Consider the following 27263-nt stretch of genomic DNA (forward strand, 5'->3'; position numbering starts at 1 on the left):
AAAATAAACTGTAGCAGGGGAAAATTGAAGAACTGTTCTTAAGCTACGTATGATGCTCTGAGCTGGCCCCTAGAGGGTATCCTTATCTCTTTTTCCAGCCCAGCAAATTTCTTTGTGGTCAGCAAATGTATCACTATTCCTAACAGAGGGAGAGAGCAAAATAGAACTTAAAAAGAAACACCCCACAATAGAGAGGCAAAACACAACACTGCAATTTTACACACACTCAAAATAAAGTGAAGACAGAAGGTATATTGAGAGTGTCAGGCAGTAGGTACATCTGTGCATGTACTTAAGGAAAATGCACAAAGTTAAAGCCGTATGGAGAGCATGCAAGGACATATCAACATGTGAGCAGAATGCCTCTTTTCTCAGGGAACAGCTGCACATTGTACTTTTTAAAAATCATTATGTGTAGACTCTGAACACAGGTACAGATGACTTGTTGCCAGGTACATGATAACATGTTGAACACCCTCTGAAAGAGGCACCTTAAAGACTAACATATATGTAATACATTTGCATTTAGAAGGGTAAATTTGTTAGTCTATAAGTTACCACAAGATTCTCTGCTTTATTTGCTGCAAGACTACCTCTCTGGAAACTGTTAGAAACACAATTCTCTTCTTTTCCTGGTTTAATTAAAATAATGGTAAATTACAACATTCTACTAAAAAGAAGATCACGGGCAGGCAGTCTCCAAAGAGTGACTTTCTGGGTTTGCTAGGAACAAGGCTATTCCACAGGGTAGAGATCTCCCACCAGATGTTGTGAGATGACAGCTCCAGTCAACCTTGAGCACTGTCATTGCTGGCTGGGGTTGATGGGAGTTGGAGTCCAACAATATCTGGAGAGCCACAGGTTCCCAATCCCAGTTACAGTGAGTGCTTTCTTCAACATCAATTTTCAGCAAGCTTTAAAGGCCCTTTCTTATTTATAATGCGGTAATAAGAAACGTGTATGATCTTGTGTCATAAAAGAAAAAGAACACCTTGACACAGTGTGCTATTTCCCCCTTTAGATTATAGCCTTATTTTTGGTGCAAGAATGATGAGAGTGTCTTCTGTTTAGTTTTTTTTTTTAGAGTACAAAGATAAAGTAAACACAAGCAACCCCAACTAGCCAAAGTATTAATTTTACCCTGGCCTCAGCGGATCAAGAGCTAATGAAATGAGATATTCTCATCTGCTATATAAAAAGACTCTCAGAGCCAAAGAGTGAGAAGCACGTCAATAAAAATCTACTTGTGGACTGTAGCAGATGCTGTTCAAATTGGGCATTATGTTCATATTACGTAAGACTTCGCCCCTGCAAGTTCCTCCAAAGGCTAAGTTTCTGAACCTAATTTTAAAGCCTTAGCAACAGTGTTAACAGCGCACTGCCACAATATTGGGTTTCAAACATTCCAAGCAGGCTGAAGCTTCTCCATTCGTCATCAAGCACTTAATTATGCATCTCTTTTAAAAGCAAACAAATCAGGTTTTGAACTACTTAGGAAGCCTGGAGGGTGGGTGGGAATGTTAATAAACTTTCTTAATTGGCTCGAGTGAATCTAGTTCCTAGGTGTGCGCACACAGAGAGAGCCTTCTTCCTGTGGTACTTTCCTCATTAAATGTGCAGCCTTTTAAGGCAGTTGTTGCAACATGCCACAGTTCTGGCTGAAAGTCAGCTTCGAGGAGTTACGCGAAGTTTCCATTCCTAATAACTCTGTGTTTACAGGGAGACGAAGTGCTGGAATAAATCTTAGCAAGGCAGACAATAAAGCTGTTCTTCTTACCTTTTATTGTCATCACATCTCCCATTGCACTTTTCTGAAGTCTGTGAGCGCATACGCACATACGCAGAGAAACCTGCTTGGCACAAGCTTACGAGACCTTAAACCTTTGTCTGTTACACTCATCAGTAGACTGGCTCTGAAGCAGCCACTTCCTCCATAAGGAGCTTAGGAGGGACCTCTCTGACTGCAGGTGAACGCTGGGAAGTGGACCAAAGGTCATCCCCATGGCGTCAGGAATCAGATTTCAGGAACAATTGCCAAAGGAGCCGAGGAAGGGAGGATGAACACATGCTAGCTCTTAAAGGCTGCCCAGAGCAGGCCACACAGCCATTCGGCCAAATATTACGCACATGTGCAATTTAGCAGGCTAGGAAAGGAAAAATAAGTGTGTACGTAACAGTCTGGAAAATTTGAAAAATGATTTAATCGTCCTTGTTTGCAGCAGCCAAGGAAACAGACTAAGCCCACAGGTCTGAAATGGCTCCTGGATTACAGAGTTTGAGTTTATTACTGTGGTCTATGCGTTCGGGCTGCAAACCTGCACACACTTACCTGAGAGTAAATCCCACAGAACTCAGCAGGGCTTACTTTTGAATAGGCATGTATAAGAACTGCACTTCCAGTCTGCCTCTTTGACTTGACCTTGGTGGAAAATTCTGTATCGTTGCCCCTTCTAAGCAGTAAGTCATGTGCAATGTGATCCCAAGCATGCTTATTCAGAAGATCCTCTCTGTTCAGTGTGACCTACTGCCACATGCACACAGAATCGGTTTCTTAGGGGCAAGCTAGGCAAGTGGGGTTAACCACATGTAGTTTATCTAGGTATCTGCTCTGATCCATATAGTAGCATGGGCAGGAGAAGAGAGAAGCAAAACTGACCCATTCACGTCGCCCCCCCCCCTCTGTGCTTCATCACTTTGAGCAATTGTCTCTCAGCTCTGGTCACTTCCTGTATCAAAACTGGACTGGGAGAAAATTGCCTAAAGCAATGGAGATGTAAGGTAGGGTGGTTGTGCTTGCCACCACCATGGTCTAGAGAGAGAAAGGGAGGAGCCCTTTCTCCCTCTTTTATAATTCTAGCACTTAGGGGTCAAATACTGGGAGATTCAATATGGGCAAAAGGAAGTCCTTTCCCATCCAGTGCATAGTTCAGCGATGAAGTTCACCACCACAGGATGCAATAATGACCCCCAACCTGGGCAGCTTTAAAAGTTTAGGCAAATTTATGGAAGGATAATACTACTAGTCAGTGGCGCCTGCCCTGTGGAACGCCCTCCCAGCAGATGTCAAGGCAATAAACAGCTATTTTACTTTTAAAAGACAACTGAAGGCGGCCCTGTTTAGGGAAGTTTTTAACATCTGATGCTGTGTTGTTTTTAATATTCTGTTGGAAGCCGCCCAGAGTGGCTGATGAACCCAGCCAGATGGGTGGGTATAAATAATTTACTATTATTATTATTAAATAAAAAAATTCCTTCCAGTAGCACCTTAAAGACCAACTAAGTTAGTTCTTGGTATGAGCTTTCGTGTGCATGCACACTTCTTCAGATACACTGAAGAAGTGATGGTGCTACTGGAAGGATTTTTTTTATTTTGACTATGGCAGACCAACACGGCTACCTATCTATTATTATTATTATTATTATTATTATTATTATTATTATTATTATGCTATTATCCAGGATGGCTATCTCCATATTGGAGGCAATATTACTTTGGAGCACAAATGGCAGACGTTCATGCTCTGTTTGTTTCCATAGGCATCTCGTTAGCCATTGCGGAAACATAATGCAGAACCAGATGGGCTGTTGGTCTGATGTTGATATGTTACGCTTCTGCCTATTTATCTTAAGCACATGCATAGTTTCTATGAAAATGGTACAAAAATATATTTTAATATTTCAGTTAACCATGGATTGCAAAGCAACTAGGATTCTATGATTTAGTTGAATGACGCACTTGTACAAAATAAAGCCCAAAGGATCTAGATACATAGGCAGCTGTCTATACTGACCATTGCCTTATACAGACCACAGGTCCATCTAGCTCAGTATTGTCTGCACTGACTAGCAGTGGAATTTCCAGGGTTTTCTAGGACTGAAACTGGGACTTTTTGCATGATACTGCTGAGCCCCGGCCCATCTGTCTCATGCTCTCCAGTCTTGGCAGAGGAGACAAGTTTTATACTGAGCAAACAAGAGTCTCACAGTGTGGTGGTAAGGAAACCAAAGGACTAAGCCATTTACATGAAATCAGATATGCCCCATTATATTTAAAATAAAATAGTAACTTCGAAATACACAGTTCTCAACACTGCAGAACTTCAGTTATAATCCCAGAGGCAGTAGCTTCTCCAAACATTTGTGTTCATGACCTTTTCGTGTTGAAATAGTTTCTTCAAAGAACTTTACACTGTTTATCCTCCAAACAGGTGCAGCGCAGGCTGTGACAACTTGACCTGCTGCTCAGCAAGCGTAAAGGTCCCAGTCCTGTACATTGCTTCATAGCTGATACTTTGCTGCAGTTGGGACAAATGCAGCAACCACCTTTTATAACATTAGGACAATTTGTATTCATCCCCTCCCCACAGGAGACACAGGGTAAATGGGTAGGTTTTCTGCTTGGAAGAGAATAGGGGAGATTTATGGAACAAACCTCTTCTGCCAATATTGGTTTGTTAGTAATAAATCTGAAATGAACACTACAGGACATAGGAACAAGGACACAGGTGGGTAGTTTTAGATCTAAAAGTATTACTGTACCAGTATGCTACAAATCTCAGATAGATCTCTGCAGCTGAGAAATATGTAACTGATTTCTTCTAAAGCAGGAGTAGGGAAGCATTTTTAGCCGAAAGACCACATTTGCTTCTGAGCAGCCTTCTGGGGGTTACATGCCGGTGATGAGCAGGGCCAGAGGCAAAGGTGGGTGGAGCAATGTATGTGTACCTTTGTACAGTACAGTGTTACCTTGGTACTTGAACAGTTTGGCTCCCGAATAAATTGGCTCCCGAACGCTGAAAACCCAGAAGTAAGTGTTCCAGTTTGCAAACATTTTTCAGAAGCTGAACGTCCAACACAGCTTCCGCTTGAGTGCAGGAAGCTCCTGCAGCCAATCGGAAGCTGTGCCTTGGTTTTCGAACAGTTTTGGAAGTCGAACAGACTCCCAGAACAAATTAAGTTCAAGGTCCAAGGCACCACTATAGGTGTCATGGACTGATTGGATGCAGAGAAATGGTGGGAGGAGCCAGCTGGGGAACCCCCAAAGGAAGAAGGCTCAAAGCCCAGGGAGTGGTGGTGGGACGATGATGAGTGGTCACAGGGAGAAGAAGGAGAAGACTGGGAGGTGGAGGTGTTGGACGCTGGGGAGGTAACAGGGCTTAGTGAGCAGGGGGAGCCTATGGCAGAGAGAAGTTTGGAATCAGAAGCAGAAGCTAAAGCTGGGGAAGAAAGGTCATGAGGCAAAGATGAGTCTGGCTGTGACAAGCTTCGCTCCTGCTCCCGTCTCCCAAAACCAGAAGAAGCATGAACAGGGCAGAGAAGACATTGGCTGCATGCAGATACAGTCTCAGATTGCTTGGGAGAAACCCTGGAGACTTAGGCAGCTTTGGGGAGGCAGGAACCTTCAGTCTCAGCAGGGATGAGATGCTGTGCTCATTAGACCTGACCCTCTGCCAAGTCTATGCAGATTGTGCTTTTGCTAATAAAGAGTTAACTCCAACTTGCACAGTGTGATTTACTACCAGCTCGCTCTTGACAGTAGGACAGGTTCTGTGCATACCACACATTCACACAGCCCTCCCTATCCTCCATCCAGGCAAGCAAAAGGGAAATCAAAGTTCAAGGACACATTTTAACCAAGCAAAAATACTCAAAGAGCTTGTGAAGAAAGGCAGGTGAGGAGTGTGGCCTAGAGGGAGAGGAGGTAGCCTCAGGAGAGTCCCAAGGGCCAAATAAAGGAGACTGGGGGGGTGGGGGCTGCATCTGCCGGGGGGGGCTGTTCCCCATCCTTGTTCTACAGTCACAGAAACCTAAGATGTAAGAAAAACCTCAAGTTATCAGAGCCAGAATGTTTACACAGTCCAAGGTCCATTATTTCCTTGACCTTCCTCTTTATTTCCCTCCCTTCCTGCCTTCCAACATTTCATCCCTTCAGAAAATTCCAGCACTCTGTGTAAACAGCCGTGCAAGGGAAATGCATGTAAACCCAAGAGAACTTTGCAGTTCTCCACAATCACTTGGAAAACACAGAGGGGCAGGGCACTGGCACAGGCACAGCATTGCAGGCTCCTCTGTTACCGCCACAGTCAGCTATTGTTGTAACAGAAAAGTGGCTTATGTAAGAGGACTGACTTCCAGTAATAAACTCATTGCTGTGTTCTAATTTGCATGCAAGAATTTAGTTTCTTCTCCACCCTTCCAGAGGGAGCTCACTGCTATGCAGTGGGAGACGCAGGAGAAACACCTCGTCACCATAAGCATGCTTTCCTTTCCTTTAACTGCATCACCTCCCTTGTAGTATCGAAGCAGATGATAGCCAGGCCTTCCAAGCCCTGTGCATTGCGCTATGTGAGCCTTACAGCCAGCTGATTGCCAGGGCTTGAGCGGTTCCCACATAAGAGCTATAATTGTTGATGCTTGCAAAGGTCTGTGCACAGGGCTTTGCAGATGCTATCCATCAGATAACTGGTGTTTCTTGAAAACCACTTTAGACCAGCCACATTTTTACCATCAGGTGTAGGACAGATGGGAATGGCTTGGTTGAGCAAAACCACCTTGTTGGTCAAATGGGGCTGCAGGCTGTGCAACTGTTACAGCAAAGGTGGGAACCCTGGGATCTGAATTTGGTTTTCCAGGTCTCTCTGCCTGGCCCTTGGGACTCTCCATAAGACATTCACCCTTTCCCAGGATACACATCTCACCAGCCCTGAACATCCTTCTCAAGTGTTTTTCCTTTGCAGGAATGTGTCCTAAACATGTGATAATGTTATTCACTTGCTTGGAAGAATAGAGAAATGGTTGGATGGAGAGATATGTGCAGAGATGGTGTAAAATCACTTACAGTGATTCATAAATAAGTTTGCAATTAGCATCAAGCGCATGAATGTCTGTCCAATCACAAACGTTAGACCTGGAGGAAAGGTCCTCCTCTGTGGAACAGGCCACAGTTCACCTTGGCAAGAACTTTATGTATTATTAGTACTACTTACCTGTTGCTTCTAAGCATCATTTTGTCACCCATTCTGAAGGTACCAGTGCATTCCCATTCCTATTTTCTGCCACATCTCTTCAAGCCCTTGTTTGCTCTTTGTCTAGCCTTCAGTACCAGTTCTCCTGGCTTCTTAGCTCTTCTGTCTCTGTGCATGGCACAGCCCAGTCTATTTGAGAGCAGCCTGCCCAAATCAACACCTAATCTCAATTGCAGGTAGGTAGCCGTGTTGGTCTGCCGTAGTTGAAACAAAATAAAAAAATCCTTCCAGTAGCACCTTAGAGACCAACTAAGTATGTTATTGGTATGAGCTTTCGTGTGCATGCACACTTCTTCAGATCTCATCTAATCCAATTGATGGATTTCTTTGCTATAGCTGGCCTTCCTGACTCAGACTCCTTGCTGGTGTGAATCTCAGACTGCTACTCTAGGAAACTTCTCCTGCAAATATCAATATCCTCCTCCCTCATAATAATTATGAGGAGGAGAACTTGAAAGGCATGAACAGCACTGTCTTAAACCAGTGTCTAATATAATTCCTACTAATTCAAAGTTTGAGCTTTTAAACACTGAATAACATTGAGTAACATTCCTAAGAAGCTCTGGTTAGTTATCTTGAAAGTATCATCCCACTCACCTGGTTTTCCGGACTACTGTTTTCATTGCCCATTTTGATAAGAAGGTCTCGAAATCACTCGCTACATTAAGAAAACCAGCTGCAAGAAATGAACATCTGTGTAAATACTGTGGGAAAATAACTTTCAAGAAGACAAGCCTCCTGACCCCGCAGTCATGACACTTCCCTGAGCTGTTCCCAGTACAGTGGTACCTCGGGTTAAGTACTTAATTCATTCTGGAGGTCCGTACTTAACCTGAAACTTTTCTTAACCTGAACTTTAGCTAATGGGGCCTCCTGCTGCTGCCGCGCCGCTGGAGCACGATTTCTGCTCTCATCCTGAAGCAAAGTTCTTAACCTGAAGCACTATTTCTGGGTTATCGGAGTCTGTAACCTGAAGCGTATGTAACCTGAAGTGTATGTAACCCGAGGTACCACTGTAAAAATTATTGCCAAGGCTTGCAGTGTGCCCTGCAAAGACAGTTTTTATGGCAAGGCTAGATTAAGTATGGAAAGCCTTGTGACAAATCAGATATTTGGAGCCTTATTTTATTCCCCCCACAGGGTCAGCCCTGCCATTGCAGCATAGTGAAGTGGCCTGTTTCAGGTGGCACTTTGAGCCAGACTGTGGTCTCTAGACTCCACATATGATGCTCTTGTGTCACATAGGGTTTCCCCCACATTGAAGTAGCAGCTTCACAAATGTTGATAAAAGTATGTGCTCCCTATTGATAATACTACCCCCCTTTCCTCTAGTTTTGCATTTACACATCTGATTTGCTAACTTAGAATCATAGAATCATAGAGTTGGAAGAGACCACAAGGGCCATCGAGTCCAATGGCATTCTTGCAGAACTAGACCAGATTCTTACACGAATCATTTATGCATCATTCTGAGTCCTAATTTTAACAAAGTGACACAAGCAAACACTGAGTTACGCAGAGATTACATCAGAACAAAACCCTTGCGTTGCTTTGCTTATGTACATAATCACACACGCACTGCCTGGTCCACTGGTGGTGGTGGTTGCTGCTTTGTTAATATATGACTTTATTGGGAGTAAGACATGCACTTCTAAGTAGACAAGCACAGGATTGTGCTGTAACACTGTTATTCTAACCAGGACGCGTAAAAAGCATTAGCATGATGAAATTCAATACCCATATGGTATGAGCATATGTCCTATGATGTTTTCTTTTCACCTAATTAGAGCTAATCTCTTAATGTCTACTTTGCACCAATCACTATGCTGCAATGCTTTGAAATATTTAAAAACTCCCCACCTTCGCTTTAGGCTGGAATGCAGAAGCTGGCCACACAATAATCATGTGCATGTTTTCTCAGGAATAAATCCAATGGAGCTTGTCCCCAAGTAAATATGGATAGAATTGCAACTTTGGCATTGCTATTTAATTTTACTCCAGTGTAAAGGCACAAGGGGTGTTTCTCCCATGCATTGTACCGCTCTCATACAAAATGGCAAATTTATAGGTATATGCAGTGTACACAGAATTAGGACCCTCTGCAGCTAAGTGTGCCCCCCCCCCCGCGCAAGTTATGTGTATACATTGCTAGCTAAGAAGATACCTTTGCAACATCAGTACAAACAATGAATTGCCATTGTTGAATTCTAGAATTTTAGTGTGCTGGGTTGTGTCTATTCATTTCTCCTACTGATTAAAGTCAGTGGACGCTGGTCCATTAGGGTGGGGGTACCAAACCCAGTGCCCATAAAGGCCTTCATTGGTGCCACTGAACCGAACTGAGTATTGTGTTTCTAGCTAATGAAGTCAAAGCTGTGACTATTTGGACCCTTGGAAACAGGAATCCCTGGGATCCTAACAGTCTCACCTTTCTTTTAAAAAAGAAAGAATGATATGGAACATATTGTGCAGGCTACCTTCTAAGCCAGGGGTTGCCAACCCAACCCAAGCAGAAGCAGGGCTTTTTTTCAGGGGGAGCTCACAGGAACTCAGCTCCAGCACCTCTCAGCTGGACACCATTGCCATTATAAGAGAACGAAGGAGGCATTCATAGTGAGTTCCGGCACCCCTTTTTCTAGAAAAATAGCACTGAGCAGAAGGATGAGGATAATGCATGATCTGGCTCTGCAGGACAGAACACTTGCTGGAGCTGGAAGGGCTCATTGACTTCCAGCTCTATTTGTCTATGATGCTAGCACCTCCTCTCCTTTCTGGAGGGAAAGATTTGTGTGGACAGTTGTTGTGGGACACACATGGAGAGGAGAGATAGGATGGGTTTTTGGAGGATGTTGCGGATGGGTGTACTGCTGAGCCCATTCCTCCTCCTCTGCTTTGGCTGCCCACAGAAGGACTTTTTGAAAGGGGAGAGCTCAGAAGTGTCATACCTGTAGGTATTCTCTTTGCTGCTCGTTGGCCTGGTGGAGCAGGCAGCAGGCAGCTGCTCTGGCCATGGAGCAGTTTTTGGGAAGGGTGGGTGGGTGTGTATCTCTGTGCATGGAGTTGTGATCAACCCACTTACTGCTCTATTTGTTTTGTGGTCATATGGAGCAGTAGTCAGACAGCTACTTCAGGGGTCAGCAAAAATGTTCAGCAGGGGGCCGGTCCACTGTCCCTCAGACCTTGTGGGGGGCCGGACTATATTTTGGAGGGGGGGAATAAATAAAAGCACACATTCTACTCATGTAAAAAAACCAGGCAGGCCCCACAAATAAGCCAGAGATGCATTTTAAATAAAAGGACACATTCTACTCATGTAAAAACACGCTGATTTCCGGACCGTCCGCGGGCCAGATTTGGAAGGCCCCCAGGCCTTAGTTTGCCTACCCATGAGCTACTTTAATGTGTGTATTGGAGTGGGGGAAAGCACAGTAATTGCCTGTCACTAATTATGAGGGTTTTTTAAAAAAAATGGCAGTGGGGGAGGTGAAAGAACTACAGTAAAAACTATCCCATTACTGTTGTTTTTGTTTTGCTGCCTGCTGGCATGTGGAGCAGACAGCTACTTGAGAGGGGCCTCAGTTGAATATGATGGTGAGGGGGAAATGGCAAACTTTTCTAGTTTCTACTGCATGCCTTAGAGCAGGGGGTGCTCTGGAACTTGGGGTGTGGGTGGGGTGGGGTGGGAGAGAGACCAATACAGAGGCATCATCACATCCTTTCCCCTTATTGTCCCCAAGTTGGGGGTGGTGGCAGCGTAGAGGCATTTATCATTATCACCTTTCCCTTCATTTTCCCCAAGTTGTTGGGGTGGCAGTTTGGGGAAAGATCCCAGTGCAGAGGCAATGTCATTATTATGGTCATATTTTCCTAGACTGCTTCTGGTTGTTTGCAGGTGGGGCAGTGCAGAAGCTTTATCACCATAATAATTAGCATCATAATTAGTAACATGGTTTTTTTCTGGGTGGGGGCACTCATTCCACAGGCATTGTCATTATCATCAACTTTCCCTCCTACCAAGCGAACAGCTTGGATAGTTTCCAAGTTGTCTGGGAGAGGGGAGCACAGAAATATTGCTATCCTTTCCTCACACACCCTCTCGTTTTGAAGCATTTGCATTCATTTAGGTGAAGGAATAAGATCACACACACACACACACACACACACACACACACACACACACAAAAAGGGTCGAACACAGGGCCACACAGACCATAAAGTCATCACTGCTCATACAACTTTTACTTAAGCACAATACCCTCCATCATTCCTCCTCTAGAGCTGTTCGGTTCACATGGGTCTCTCCCAGCAACAATACCCCCCTTTCTCTGGTTCCACCACTGGAATTCTTAACTCAAGAAAAAGGTAGACCCCAGAGACAATATGAGGCAGCCGACACACCACACCACACCACACCACACCACACCACACCACACCACACCATGTGAATGCTTTACCTAGCTATGTAATTCCTCCTCATACACCATTCATGATGAATATCTCAGTATAAACCGTCACTGAAAATATCTCTGTCCAAATATGAATACATTGCTTCACTAGACTCTTATTAAAATACAGTTCTCTTCACTGAGAGATTACAAGATTTTGCATTACCCACTAGGATCAGGTCTCACAAATAAGTGACATTTGCATATTGATTTTTTAAAGAAATAACAAAACCCAACCAGTAAATTTCATTTGTGCTTTCCATTGTTACTCCTAGATAACATACTTTTAAAGCCTGCTGTTTTAAAATACAGTTTCAGCTCAACTGTATTTTAGAATATAGTGCTCATGTAAACCTTGTCCCGTGAGAAACTTACTCTTTGTTGTGAGAAACAAAAAGACTTAATAGGAGAAATTCTTAGAGCACTTACGTTCCAGGATAATTGTTTTTGTTGTCCCTCTGACCCCCCTTCTGGCACTTCAGCAAATGTCTTTGGCAGCTCACGCTTTCCAGCTGCACACCTCACCAGTCTCCACCTTTGTTTTCCTCCTCTGCCTTCCTCTCCTCCGAATCACATGAATCTGGCTCTCTTTTAAATGACCCACCTTGAATTAAGCATAACCAGTTGAACAAATAACTTTGACTCCACCCCAGGTACAGAGCAGAACCAGTCAGTTCCCCACACTCACTCGATAAGTGCTACTTAAGAGGGAGAGACAGATCCCCGAGGATATGGAGTTGAAGACAGACATCGCAGCATATATAAGAACATGGAAAATTTGGTTACCTTCCTCTGCTTTCCCATCTCATTTAGAGGGCCAAGGCACATATGACCTGTGGGCTCTTTGTGGGTACCAACACACACACACACACACACACACACACACACACACACACACACACGGCAACATCCACAAACACTTTATTACCATCTCAGGACTCTCAGCTTACATTTTAAAATACTGCATAAGGAAAACATAAGGGAAACTTTTTTGTTTGTTATGTAAAGTATTTCCATAGCATCCTTCATAAAAAATGGATTTAAGGGCAGATAGGTAGGGCAGACACGGGTGGCGCTGTGGTCTAAACCACAGAGCCTAGAGCTTGCCGATCAGAAGGTCGGCAGTTTGAATCCCCATGATGGGGTGAGCTCTCATTGCTTGGTCCCTGCTCCTGCCCACCTAGCAGTTCAAAAGCATGTCAAAGTGCAAGTAGATAAATAGGTACCACTCCAGCAGGAAGGTAAACGGTGTTTCCGTGTGCTGCTCTGCTTCACTAGAAGTGGCTTAGTCATGCTGGTCACATGACCCAGAAGCTGTAGGCCGGCTCCCTCGGCCAGTAAAGCGAGATGAGTGCCGCAACCCCAGAGTCGTCCGCGACTGGACCTAATGGTCAGGGGTCCCTTTGCCTTTTTAGGTAGGTAGGTAGATGATAGATAGATAGATAATACCCCACCCATCTGACTGGGTTGCCCCAGCCATCACTTTGGTTGTATCCACTGCTGTCACTTTGCCTATATCTCTCATGTTCTTGCTTTGGTTCTCCAGCAGCAACAGACAGCATTGGACATCGCCCTGGAGAAACTAACACTTCCATCACATCAAAATGTCTACAGTGAGTAATGCACAGCCCACACATATGAAATACTGCTTATTACGGCATGTGGGGTACAGAGGCGGACAACAGGGCTAGGACCAGCTGTCTCAGATGCTGCTGCATCGGGGAATTTACATATCGGTAACCTGCCAGTTTTAGAAGGAAGGGAACTTCCCTCCAACAGGCATGGTTGAAGGGCAAGTACAAGTGAGGAAGCAGAACTGGGAGTGAACCAAACCCTATCAGGTTGAGCTTCAGCTGGCAGGCAACTGTGAAGTCAAGCCTCACCATGTGAAACACAGGCAGTAAAATAAGTGGGAACCCTAATGTTGCTTTTAGATGGGCAGGTACATAAGATCAAGAATGAATTTGTGTGTGTGTGTTAATGAATTCAGAGTTTCCCTTTGGCCTGTTTGTTTTCCCTGCTGTCTTCAGAGAGCTTTGCTGCTGTCAACTGCCGACACGACCGTCTGTGCTGGGAATCATTTCCCAGTGATTCATATTTGATAGGTGGAGTCGCACAGACAGAAACTCTTTGAAATGAGGTGATGCAAGAAGCATGGCACCTGTTTATGCTCTAATAGTTATTAGTAACCCTTAATGTCAGCTCCAATGACTACAAGAGATTGCTTGACAGAGCCTGCTTGCATAAAACTACCAACTCCTAGGCAGACTTCAAGGTCTAGTGCTTAACGTAATTCTGCACAGTGCTGTGGCATGTTAGCACAATATGAAGATATTCAGCCTGTTTCTATCCAAATTTAGACACACCCAAACCCACTGAAATCATCAGGTTCAGGAGATGCACCAAACCCTGTGCCGAATTGTTGCGTAAACAGGAGTTCAGGCCAAAGCATTATTACCTGGTTTGCACCAGTATTCTGGGCAACTTGTATGTACACAGCAGAGCTATACTGCTGCCATTGCTTTTAAGGAGACTCTGTGACAGCAACTGCTCCAGAAATGGTAGCACAAAACCTAGAAACAAAACAGCAAGTATCTCATAGAAAGAGCACCTGCTTTCCTGAGTGGAATATTGTAGAAACTGTCTATATGGGTTTCCGGAGGGATGGACATGTCAGCCTCTTGCAGCAAAATGGTGAAGGGTCTTAAAGATTAACATAATTATTATGGCCGATGCTTTCATGGACAACAATCCTCTTCATCAAGTGCACAGAGTGTTATCCCAAGTTGCAGCTGTGGCTGTTGTATTTACACAGCTGGAAGAGGGAGTGTTACAAAATCCAATTTCCCTATCTGCAGTCTGAAGTGGTTCAGTTCACTCTGCTATCACAGAACTCTGCCAGTTTATATCGACCGCATTTTGATGTATGTGTTGACCATGCATATGACAATATATAGCTCTCTCTCAAATAATCTGCAGGGCTTTTTATAGGTTACTTGGAGCCTACCATCCAGGCTGCAACTTCTATATAAAAGGCCCATGTGGTTGCCCCATTTAAAATGATCTTCCAAGCACAGTGGGAGCCTCTCTGAAAAAAGTGGTTCCCATGCAGTTCAGGTAACCTGTAAAGGACACAGCTCCTCCTGCCACTTCCGTGGGGAAGACCCATAAAATTGGCCCCACCATGTGGATGAGTCATTCAGATGTTTCCCCACCTCCATCATGGATCTGCAGTTGGACAAGAAAGTCCTAAGTCACATGGAGAATACTTAAAGGGCATCTCAATCAGAGATAGCTGTTGGAGGCTGTTCTTTTGAGTGTAAACAAGCAGTCAGTGACTCACACATAAAGATCTGTTTTCCAAACAGCTGCAGGACCATCCCTATCATCAGACAGAGTAAAGCAGCTGCCTCGGGCAGCAGATACTGAGGGACAGGTGGGGAGGTATTAGAGAACAGAGCTGTGTGCACCATGTGCTCTCTAAGCTAGCTTGTTGTCCTCAGGTGCAGAGGAGGATGGTGTCATTGTCGATGCACAATCCAACAGTGCTAATCTGGTTGGCTTCTCTATGTAGAATGGAGAGATTGCCAGCTTGCCCTTCCCTTCATACAGCAAAATGTATTGGGCCAGCCTTGAACAGTAGTTATGTCAGTACGTTTGCAGCCGTGAAAAGCAAGAGTAGAGCAACTTGTGTTTCTCTCCAAGTATCATTGGACTCCAACTCCCATCGGTCCCAGCCAGCATAGCCAGTGGTTGGGGATGATGGAAGTTGGAGTCCAGGCTTACTTAAAATAATGAAAGAAATAAAGTAAAAAGGTGGCACTAATTAGTTTCTGGGTCTATTTTTACACAAACATCTATTTTCTCTTGATTGTTGTAGTACAACTCCAGTAAGCCTAAACAGGAAAAGACTCCCCTGGAAGGAACACAAAGTCACTTAATGAACAAAGTGTCTCAGTTGCATTGCGACCTAGTAATTAAGGCCAGTTGCTAAACCATATTATCATGCTTTCTAACTGGATCATGAGGCTATGGAAGGGAGCTCCAGCAGGTCCTTCTGCTTGGCTGTCGAGAAGGGAATGAACAAAACCAGCTTCTGTTGCCCCAGATGGCATAATCCCTCAATGCTTCAAACAAACACCCAACCTAATCTGCTTCTCCTAATGAGAGAGCTAAAGTTGTGCAACACATGTGCTTTGCCAGCCTGGCTCTGGCACTATTTATACCTGATGTGATCATTTTCCAGTCACTAAAACAAACCCCCAACAGCATGAGGCGATCTGTTTTCAGGATCTAGGGACACTTATATTTAAAGGTGCTTGTGCAATACCCAGTGAGACTTCACTACACTTGCAAACACTTTGGGGAACTTGAAGACCAGATGGCCAAGATGTAGCTTTGCATTTTGTTGCAGAAGGGTAGGACTCATATCTTGTAAATATCACTGGCAATAAGGTTCTAAGTTTTTTAAACAGGAGCTGTGAGCATAGACCTTCTCCTTAGAAAATCTGCTCTGTAAAATTTGACATCTCAGTAATCGTGCTGTCTGCCCAGTGTGGGTGCCCTGGACTTTGGCTGACTCTGGCTTGTCTTTAAGATGTGCCTCCACTTATGCTCAGCCTGTACCTTTGTAAATACATTCAACTGTTAAAAAAAGGGGGCATATGCCTCAGGTGACCTCCTTTCAAAGAAAAACAGAAGCCAGGTAACGGCTGTGCCCCAGAATTTCTTGCTTATCAGAGACATGGGGTGAGCGTGAGAGTATATTATTTCCAGATGCTGTATCCTATGGCTCTCACATCCACATTAGATGTGCTGCTTTTAGATCCGAAGGAGATTCTGCTGTTCTCCCTCCTGCTTTCTTCACCTGCCTTCCCACGCCCAAGCAGAAGCTCATCTCTAACCTGAAATGACCTTGTTAGGGTGGGTAGGTTCAGGGGTGGACTTTGGTAATATGGCACCCTGAGGACAAAATTTGGCACGCCCCTTCCAAATATTTCTTATTTTCACAATAATTCCTTTTGGTACGTTTACCTGTATATTTACCCATATAAATACAGTTTGTTTGTTGTTACTACTATTACTACAGTATTACTATCACTATTTTGCACCACCTCAACTTGGCTCCCTATGCAGGGGAACTGTCCTAAATCCAGCGCTGGGTGGGTGTCTTAAAACTGGAACAAATTAATCATGTACTTTCTTTGCGCTACTTCAGTATCAGACTGGCATGTCTCTGAATACTAGTGTCTGAGGGATACAAGCAGGTGGGAACTATTGGACTCATTTAACTACTGCCTTCCAGATATGCCTCAGGGTGATGTACAAAATGCAACACAAATCTATGGAAACAGTTAAAAAACAACACAGAAAGTAACCACAAATATGTTTAAAAACAATACCAAGTGCACCCGTGGCGGAGATCTGAATGGGAAGCATCCAGATTGGGGAAGCGTGTCACATCCAGTTGATGGGTTTCCCATAGATATCTGGTGAGCCCACCTTGAGAACACAAAACTGGACTCAATAGGCCTTTCCAGCAACACTCACCTAAGGTACATTGTAAAATTTTATGTCTTGGCAGGAATTGCTGCAACTCCCGTTTGCAAGTTACTGTTCAGAATGTCCAGGAATATTTCCTCCCAATAACATATACTCTTCCGGAGAAGAACTGGTATTTGGGAATACAGAAACCCTATCCCCCAGACCTCACTGTTTTGATCTGGAGGAGAGCCAAAGGTTGGCCAGACTCATCGGCTCTGATCCTAAAAATATCCACACACGTAGAACCCCAATTTGCAACTAAGACTTGGAGTCTGTAACTGTTTGAAGAGCTGAGGCCAATCTATGCATAATCCTGGGACAAGGGTAGGGGTTTTGGTGTTGTGTTGTTGCTCACAGAAAATATTAATATGAAAGAAAACAACCCAAGGTTTCTTCAGTCTAGGTCTTTTTGGGGGTGTAGTAGATATGCTCACACAGTGTACCCCTAAAAGCCTCATGCACCCCCAAGCTGAGTGCACACTAGTGTTACACCTGTATGTATAGCACAAGTTAATTGTAGTTGGGCTGGAATCAGGTTACAGTGGGGTCTGCATAAAAGGCGGATCTACACGGATCCTCATGGATCCTCCACTTTTTTAAAATTAATTCCAACAAATGCAGTGTCAAATCACACCTAGAAGGCACACCTACAAACTGGACTATAAAAAACGTGGATCCAACACTTTGCCGCGCTGCAGTACCATAAAAACATGGATCCGAGGCACGGATCCTCATGAATTCATATGATTTTTATATTGAAACAAAATAAAAACACCATGCTACTGTAGACCACATCTTAGTCTGTAGGAGGAACCAAAAAAATCACGCATCCACTGTTTCGTGGTGCCGCAATGGCGCAAAAACATGGTTAAAAAACACGGATCCTCATGAATCCTCATGATTTTTGCACTAGATCAGCCCAAACTCACTTTCAAATTACACATCATGTCCAGGGGCACAACATCCACCACAGAAATCATGGATCCATGGCTTCCTGGCCATACCATGGCACAAAAACGTGGTTTTCAAGAACAGATCCTCATGGATCCTCACACTTTTTGCATTGGACCAACCCAAACTCACTGTCAAATCACACATCATAGCCAGGGGCACAACCTACACCACAAAAAACTCAGATCCACGCCTGCCTGACCACGCCCTGGCCCAAAAACGTGGTTCCGAAGCACGGATCCTCATGAATCCTTATGATTTTTGCACTAGATCAACCCAAAGTCACCATCAGATCAAACATCATGGCCATGGGCACAGCATCCACCACAAAAATCACGGATCCACGGCTTCCTGACCATACCGTGGCCCAAAAACGTGGTTTTGAAGCACGGATCCTCATGGGTCCTCATGCTTTTTGCATTGGGCCACCCCAAACTCACCGTCAAATCACACATCATGTCCAGGGGCACTGCCTGCACCACAGAAAACTCGGATCCACGGCTTCCTGGCCACTCCAAGGCCCAAAAACGTGGTTCCGAAGCACGGATCCTCATGGATCCTCACGCTTTTTGCATTGGGCCACCCCAAACTCACCGTCAAATCACACATCATTCCCAGGGGCACAGCCTGCACCACAAAAAACTCGGATCCACGGCTTCCTGGCCACTCCATGGCCCAAAAACGTGGTTTTAAAGCACGGATCCTCATGGATCCTCACTCTTTTTGCATTGGGCCAACCCAAACTCACTGTCAAATCACACATCATGTCCAGGGGCACTGCCTGCACCACAAAAAACTCGGATCCACGGCTTCCTGGCCAATCCAAGGCCCAAAAACGTGGTTTTGAAGAACGGATCCTCATGGATCCTCACGCTTTTTGCATTGGGCCAACCCAAACACACCGTCAAATCACACATCATTCCCAGGGGCACAGCCTGCACCACAAAAAACTCGGATCCACGGCTTCCTGACCATACCGTGGCCCAAAAACGTGGTTTTAAAGCACGGATCCTCATGGATCCTCACTCTTTTTGCATTGGGCCAACCGAAACTCACTATCAAATCACACATCATTCCCAGGAGCACAGCCTGCACCACAGAAAACTCGGGCACAACTCACAAATCATGAGTTGCACTACAAAAATCCCCTTACCTGCACTGTTAATGTCACCACTGCAATATTATTATTAGAGCCAATAGGAGAATATATGACTACCGTATTTTTCGCTCTATAGGACAACTTTTTACCCTCCAAAAATTAAGGGAAATGTGTGTGCGTCCTATGGAGCGAATGCAGGCTCCTTGGCTTCAGTGATAGCAACACGAAGCCTCCGAAGCGCAGAGGGAGCGCTCCCTCCACGCTCCAGAGGCTACGCGTTGCTTTCGCTGAAGCCTGGAGAGCGAGAGGGGTCGGTGCGCACCGACCCCTCTCGCTGTCCAGGCTTCAGGGATAGCCGCCTGAAGCCTTTGGAGCACAGCACAAGTTCCTGCTGATCTCCGAAGGCTTGTGGTAAGCCGCCTGAAGCCTGGAGAACGAGAGGGGTCGGTGCACACCGATCCCTCTTGCTCTCCAGGCTTTGCTTCTCTGGAGAGGCACTGCACAATGTTTCCTCTCTGCGCAGCGCCCCTTCAGTGAAGCTGGAGGAGAAATGGAAGGGGCTCCGTTTCTCATCCCGCTTCGCTGAAGGGGCGCTGAGCGGAGAGGGGGAGAATTTTTTTTTTCCTTGTTCTCCCCCTCCTATAGTTCGGTGCGTCCTATAGAGTGAAAAATACGGTATATATTGTACCAAGATATGGTTCATCTTCAAGAACAGATCAAATACATGCCAAAGTATTAAAGAGGAGAAAAAATATGAAACTGCTTACATACTGTCAACTAATATCCAGATTCAAGAAAGACTGTATGGCAAACATACAGTGAAAATCAGTGAAAAGATAGAATCTGAGTCCATCATAACAGAGTTCTACCTTCTGGGTAAAATTTATAAACTATTACTCAAATATGACACCAAGCCCGAACAAGCAAAACCTTATATGACAAAATGGATGCAAAAATTTTAAGAGCAGTTCACAGTAGAACAGTGAGAACAATTATGAATAAAGGAATAAAATTTACTGCAAATTAAGCCCTAAAACAAAATTGGTACAGTGGAACCTCGGGTTGCAGACATAACCCGTGACTGAGGCACGTCCGCAACCCACAGCATTCACATCCTGAAGCGCCACGTCTGCACAGGCACTGGTGCAATTTGGCGCTTCTGCGCATATGAAAGACCCAGTTCTCTGAGTGCATGTTCTGGAAGCTGGGCAATAGGGGCAGTACAGGATTCCTTTTGGTGTACTGACCTCCCCGCTGCACCAAGGATTCCCTGCCCAAGCTGCTTCAGGTCATCGCGGATGTTCTCCTGGAGATACCTAGTTTGGTTGTCCTAGAGGATTTTAACATCCATGCCAACATGACCTTACAAGGGGCTGCTTGGGACTTCGTGGAAAGCATGGCCTCCATGGGGCTGTCCCTGAATATGTTTGGCCCAACTCATAGTCACGGACATGCCTTAGACCTAGTGTTCACCAATAGTGACATGGGTGATATGACACTAGGTAAAAGTGAAACAAAAGAAGTGCCATGGTCAGATCACTTCCTGGTGCAACTGGACTTCTCCGTGACCCTTCTCCTCTGCAGGGAGGTGGGACCAATGTGGATGGTCTGCCCCCGCCACTTAATGAATCCAAATGGTTTCCAGAGAGTGGTAGGGCATGCTTTATCCCATGTTGATGGCCTTTCAGCTGATTCCCTGGTGGCCCGCTGGAATGTGGAGTTGACCAGGGCTATCGACTGTCTGGCTCCGAAGCGCCCTCTCCGACTGCATGGAGCCCTGACAGCCCCGTGGTTTTCTTTGGAGCTGCGGGTGAGGAAACAATCGCTGAGACGGCTCGAGTGCCAGTGGCAGAAAACTCATTCAGAATTGGACCGGACACAGGTTAGAGCTCAGTGTCGAGCCTACCAAGTGGCGATAGCAACGGCGAAGAAGACTTTCTTCACCGCCTCTATTGCATCGACAGAAAATAGTAGCAGGAGACTCTTTCAGGTGGTTTGCAATTTAATGGAACCACCTTTACCACCGGGGCCTTGTAAAGACCCCAAGACCTCCCGCAACGATTTTTCAAATTTTTATGCAGATAAAGTTGCTCATATTCGGAAGGAGGTAGACACCACCGTGGGAGCAGGGTCAGGGCGAGAGAGTGCTAGAGCCCTGTCTGGTCAAGTTGCATGGAATTAATTTCAATCCGTTACCCCCGAGAATGTGGACAGGCTGCTTGGATGCGTGAAACCAACCACCTGTCTCCTTGATCCTTGCCCATCCTGGCTAATAAAAGCAAGCCGGGAAGGGCTGGGCAATGGGCTTCGTGGGGTGGTGAATGCTTCCCTCTGTGAGGGGGCATTCCCAGACCAGCTGAAAGAGGCGGTCATTAAACCGCTTCTTAAAAAAACATCTTCAGACCCGGCCAGTATGGCCAACTATCGCCCAGCCTCAAATCTTCCATTCTTGGGCAAGGTGATTGAGCGGGTGGTTGCTGAACAACTCCAGGCACGCCTGGAGGATGCAGACCATTTGGATCCCTTCCAATTGGGATTCAGGTCTCCTCATGGGACTGAAACTGCCTTGGTCACGACAATCGATCATAACATCCTTCTGGACCGTCTAGAGGAGCTGGGAGCTGAGGGCACTGTTATACAGTGGTTCTGCTCCTTCCTCCTGGGCTGTGTCCAGAAAGTTGTGGTGGGGAATGAGTGTTCAGACTTACTTGTGGGGTGCCTCAGGGTTCCGTCCTCCCCTCCATGCTTTTTAACATCTACAGGAAGCTGCTGGGAGAGATCATCAGGGGGTTTGGGCTTGGTGTCCATCAATATGCGGATGATACCCAACTCTACCTCTCTTTCAACTCAGAACCAGTGAAGGTGGTGAAGGTCCTGTGTGAGTGCTTGGAGGCGGTTGGAGGATGGATGGCAGCTAGTGGATTGAGGTTGAATCCTGACAATAATGAAGTTCTGTTCTTGGGGGACAGGGGGTGGGCTGGTGTGAAGGACTCCCTGGTCCAGAATGGGGTAACTGTGCCCCTGAAGGGCCAGGTGCACAGCCTGGGAGTCATTTTGGACTCACAGCTGTCCATGGAGGTGCAGGTCAATTCTGTATCCAGGGCAGCTGTCTACCAGCTCCATCTGGTACACAGGCTGAGACCCTACCTGCCCGGAGACTGCCTCACTAGAGTGGTGCATGCTCTTGTTATCTTCCGCTTGGACTACTGCAATGTCCTCTACGTGGGGCTACCTTTGAAGGTGACCCAGAAACTACAACTAATCCAGAACGCAGCAGCTAGTCTGGTGACTGGGAGTGGCCACCAAGACCATATAACACATGTCCTGAAAGACTTACATTGGCTCCCAGTACATTTCTGAGCACAATTCAAAGTGTTGGTGCTGACCTTTAAAGCCCTAAACGGCCTCGATGCAGTATACCTGAAGGGGCATCTCCACGCCCATCACTCTGCCCAGACACTGATGTCCAGCACCGAGGGCCTTCTGGTGGTTCCCTCACTGTGAGAAGCAAAGTGACAAGGAACCAGGCAGAGGGCCTTCTTGGTTGTGGCGCCCGCCCTGTGGAATGTCCTCCCATTAGATGTCAAAGAGATAAACAACTACCTGACATTTAGAAGACATCTGACGACAGCCCTGTTTAGGGACGTTTTTAATGTGTGACTTTTTAATGTATTTTTATTTCATTTTTTGGGAAGCCACCCAGAGTGGCTGGGGAAACCCAGCCAGATGGGCAGGGTACAAATATATTTGTTGTTGTTGTTGTTGTTGTTGTAGTAGTAGTAGTAGTAGTAGTAGTAGTAGTAGTAGTACTTTGTAGGATTTGATAATCTTTATAGGTCTTTAAAATTTCTAATCTATCTATCTATCTATCTATCTATCTATCTATCTATCTATCTATCTATCCCCTCCCACCTTTCCCTTTCTGTACTTCCTTATCCTTATAAAATTGAATATATATATATTTTTAAAATTTACGGCTCCATATTCATTACCCAACCACCTATGCTGCTCATGGCCAGATCACTTTGGGGCACTGCCATGCTGTAAAAAGATTCTCATGAAGCACAGATCCCCATGGATCCTTAGGTTTTTTTATGTTTGGTCACCCTGAAATCACTATCAAATCACACATGATGTATATGACCACAGAACGAACCACAAAAACCACAGAGCACAGCCAAGGAACAAACACTATATTAAATACTTTAATCCTCATGGATCGGCATGATTGTTAAATGGACTCCACCAAATTATATTGTAAGATCACACCAATGTCCATGGAATGACCGAAATACAAACGCTATCTGAAATGGTTCTGCATTAGCAAGAACACTGAAATAAAATGACATTCATATTCATAGCTTCCACTGTGAAGAACTGCACCTGGAAATTTTTGACACTGCTAAACCTCAAGAATGTCCAAGGCAGAGATTGTGATGATCTTACCTGTGAATGTAAATTATCAAACCAACTAGATGGAGACCACCAAAGTAAGCATGAAAAACAATCACCTGTCTTGCGTCAATTCAGCTACAAATGGTTTTGGGACAAAAGTTGGTTGCTTTGCATGGGTAGTAATTATAAATGGAGGTTTAACTGCAAGTTTTTTTGAGAACAGATTTTGTCAGTGCAAACTTTGAAATAGGGGGTTTCCAACGTGGTGCCCATGGGAATCATGTTGCCTGCTGACAGCTTTCCTGGAGTCCACCACGTGTTTTTAGAAAAAGAACAGGATTAGTGGTGAATTGTGCCCAGCATGACTTCAGATTGTTCATGGTACATTTGATTGACTACAGGGGCATATGAAGGGGCAGCGGGGTGATGGTGCCCCAGGGTGCCATGCTGGGGGGAGAGTGACAGTAAGGTCGCTGTACTGGCTGCCGCTCTTGCGGCAACTGTACAGGCAGCCCCTCTCGCAGCAACCGTATGGGCCATACGGGCAGCTGCTCTCGCGGCGACTGTACAGGCTGCTGCTCGCGTAGCGTCCGTACAGGCAGCTTCTCTCACGGCGGCCGTACAGGCTGTATGGGCAGCCGCTCTCCTGGCGACCATATGGGCAGCCATGCATGCACAGTCCGTACAGGACATCATCCAGGACTTGTTACCATATTATAGCTGCCACAAAATCTATCGGCATGCCACCAGAACCAGGGAAGCCTTGCCAGTTGCAGCTCACACAGTTGAAGTGAAATAAAAGACAGAAGAGTAGATTGGGAAGAAAGTTCCCCAGACTGCAGGAAAAGATAACAGTAGCTCCAGCATCTGATTCAGTGCAGGCTGCTGAGGGGTTTGACTCCTTAAGATCACCAACTGACTATGAGACACCTGGAAAGCACTCAGCCTCAGATGACCTCCACTCCAAAAGGTGGGAAAGAGGATTTGACAGTGACCAATATTGATTATTTTGATAGCAGCCCCATATTCTCAACACAAAGTGAGAAGTGTTTGGACAAATCACTGATTTGTACATCAGTTCCCCCATGGCACAACTGTACCTTCCCCACACACAGTCTACAAACCATGGGACTTGGGTTCAGTTGGCAACATCTGTGTGTATGACTATGACATAAACACACTGAAAGGATCAAACTGGATAAATGATCGCATAATAGATGCCTTTCTTGCCTCCAGGGTGATCATGGCCAAAGAGCTAGGTCACAATGGAACAATTTTCCCACTTACCGTACTTGCCACTTCATGCAGATATGTCAAAGATTGCCAGTGCAAGCTCTGAAGAACTGTTTGAGATTTGGAGTGCTAAAGAAAGATGTTTTGATTATTCCAGTAAATGACAGAGAAGTCCACTGGAAACTGATAGTAATCATTTTTAAAAGGAAGACCATGCTCTATCTAGATTCCAATCATGGATTGAACCACTCTGTGATTGATGCAATAACATCCTTCTTAGCATGTCTGTATGAGATGGATTCAAAATATCCCTATAGTTTTGCGGCTGATCATTTTTTGTACCAACTGATATACCCAGGCAAGGTACCGTAATTCCAGTGACTACGGTCCTTTCACATGTACCATTGCCCATCTGATTGCTTCTGCTGCCCAATTACAGTTCATACAAAAGGATATGGCTGCCATTAGACCCTGGATTGCAAAAGAAATAATACAGTACTGTGGGAAAACCTATTTTGAAGGACAAGACAAATATTTTCAAGTGGAAATTGATGCTGTTCCTCCCAAGAAGAGACAAATCTTGAACGAGAGTTACATTACTGTGTCTCGATCATGCCCAGAGGGATGGAAGGATACACTAACCTATTGCTCAGATATCCTTGTTTGAAGGCTGCTGGTCACTATGTTTCTTGAAGGAAGGGTGCAGGAGGCCCAGTGGTGACCTAACTATGGCTTACTGTGAAGGAAACTGCAAGGACTGGTACCACTGCTTTCGCATAGGCATTGATTCAAAAGATCTTCCAGAGGTTTTTGTGTGTCCAGACTGTCAATCCACTGTGGCCAAATAGATTTTGAAACTGCGAACTGTCATATTCCACAGGTTGGTATAATACAGCAAAATCCAAACATATAGTTTTCATCATCATGGCAGGGATGGTCCTTTTCCATAGAATTCTTATTTATGGAGTTAGTTTTTATATCCTGCTTTTCTCTACTTGAAGGAGTCTCAAAGTGGCTAAAAATCTCCTTTCCCTTCCACCCCCACAACAGACACCTTGTGAGGTAGGTGGGGCTGAGAGAGTTCAGAGAGAAGTGTGACTGGCCCAAGGTCACCCAGCAGCTGCATGTGGAGGAGCGGGGAAGCGAACCCAGCTCACCAGATTAGAGTCCACCGCTCTTAACTACTACACCACAGAAACGTATCTCTTAAAACTCTGGAGCAAGCTGTTCAGTTCAGCCTCATAGTGATACTGATTTGTGGAGGGAAGGTTGGTGATGAGCAAGATCTGTTCCCATTTCCCAACACAGAGACCATAGAGCAGTTTCTTTTGGGGGCTGAACCTGCAGAGTGTTTCTGTTCAGAATTTCCATGGCAGAAATTGGCTAAGTGCCTTTATAAACATTCAGCTTCTCAAATCGAACCCCATCATGAAACTTTCAGGTGTAGCTGTTGGAGGTGGAGGGCAGAGAAGGTGCTAGTCCTTACCTCCCTCCTCCCAGCCTATCATTGCCCAATGGGCTGAATTTCAGGGCTTTTGCATGTAAAGGGCAAGCTTGTTCTTTACTTGTTTAGACTCTTTAAACTTGGAAACAGATATTTGGCTCCATGACCAAAATGACCAAAAGGGTCAGCTTCTAGAGGACTGGAAAGATCATAATTGTACTTCCCCTACCCTCAGCCCTAACTCCGTTGAGTATTTTTTGTTATGAGACTGAGTGTTTGGGGCTGATGCTGTAGCATTCTTGTCTGGGGGCTTGATGGAAAAACAGAAAAGTGACCCTCACCTAACTCTCCAATGCACTTCAACAAGAATGCTGTAGGAAATATTGCTAAGCCCAAAGGGAGGCAAGAATTTGCTTCAGCTCACCTTGTTAATGGCAGAGCAAAAGCTATGCGTGTGTCATTCTCAATCAGTCTACTTTCAGGACTGATTTTAGAACCCTCTTATATCAGGCCACATGGTCACTGGAGGTGGCCCCATCATGCAAACATGACTATCCACACAGGGACCATCTATTTTTGTTTTTTTTCCCTGATACTGGATTTTAAGTTACAGTTACATCTTTTAAAACAGCTGTCAGTATATCACACTGTATTCCACTTGCCTTCCAAAGGAACACGTGGCTCTTCCCACATAGGGTTAGGTTGAGACTGCTGATCCAAAGTAATCAGTAATTTTTACGGTAATTACAATCCTGCTTTCCTTTGTACCAGCTTACCTTGACTTCAGTAAGGCCTTTGAAAAGGTCCCCCATGATATTATTGCAAAACAACTAGTAAAATGTGGGCTAGACAAAGCTACTGTTAGGTGGATTTGTAATTGGTTGATGGGCTGAACCCAAAGAGTGCTCATCAGTGGCTCACCTTCATCCTGGAAAAAAATGACTACTGGGGTTCCACAAGGTTCTGTCCTGGGCCTGGTGCTATTCAATATTTTTATAAATGATTTGGATGATGGAATAGAGGGTGTGCTAATCAAATTTACAAATGACTGCAAACTGGGAGGGGTTGCTAATACACCAGAGGACAGGGTCAGAATTCAAAATGACCTGAATAGCCTAGAGAGCTGG

The 27263-nt window shown here is 45.1% G+C and overlaps 1 protein-coding gene and 1 long non-coding RNA gene across 36 annotated transcripts in view; one reads left to right on the top strand and one right to left on the bottom strand.

Moving 5' to 3' along the window:
- TACC2 (transforming acidic coiled-coil containing protein 2) overlaps positions 1 to 27263 on the bottom strand; it is a 172682-nt gene that overhangs the window by 131511 nt on the left and 13908 nt on the right. For 15 of the 35 annotated variants that reach the window (XM_083506085.1, XM_083506063.1, XM_083506086.1 and 12 more), the window contains 2 exons: positions 11900 to 12074; positions 7623 to 7701 (listed from right to left, as the gene is read on the bottom strand). In XM_083506085.1, the coding sequence (XP_083362211.1) occupies positions 7623 to 7655 (33 nt within the window). In that variant the 5' untranslated portion in view covers positions 7656 to 7701; positions 11900 to 12074. Of the gene's footprint in view, positions 1 to 1777; positions 1961 to 7622; positions 7702 to 11899; positions 12075 to 17020; positions 17146 to 27263 lie in introns of those variants that run through there. The other 20 variants (XM_083506055.1, XM_083506087.1, XM_083506052.1 and 17 more) reach the window with 8 other exon arrangements.
- On the top strand, positions 15749 to 17195 carry LOC310708205. Its single transcript, XR_014526902.1, has 3 exons — positions 15749 to 15888; positions 16247 to 16393; positions 17055 to 17195. It is a non-coding gene; the product is annotated as an uncharacterized lncRNA (long non-coding RNA).

The sequence above is a fragment of the Podarcis liolepis genome (genome assembly GCF_965112155.1).
Source record: "Podarcis liolepis genome assembly, chromosome: 5".
Classification (NCBI taxonomy): Eukaryota; Metazoa; Chordata; class Lepidosauria; order Squamata; family Lacertidae; genus Podarcis; species Podarcis liolepis.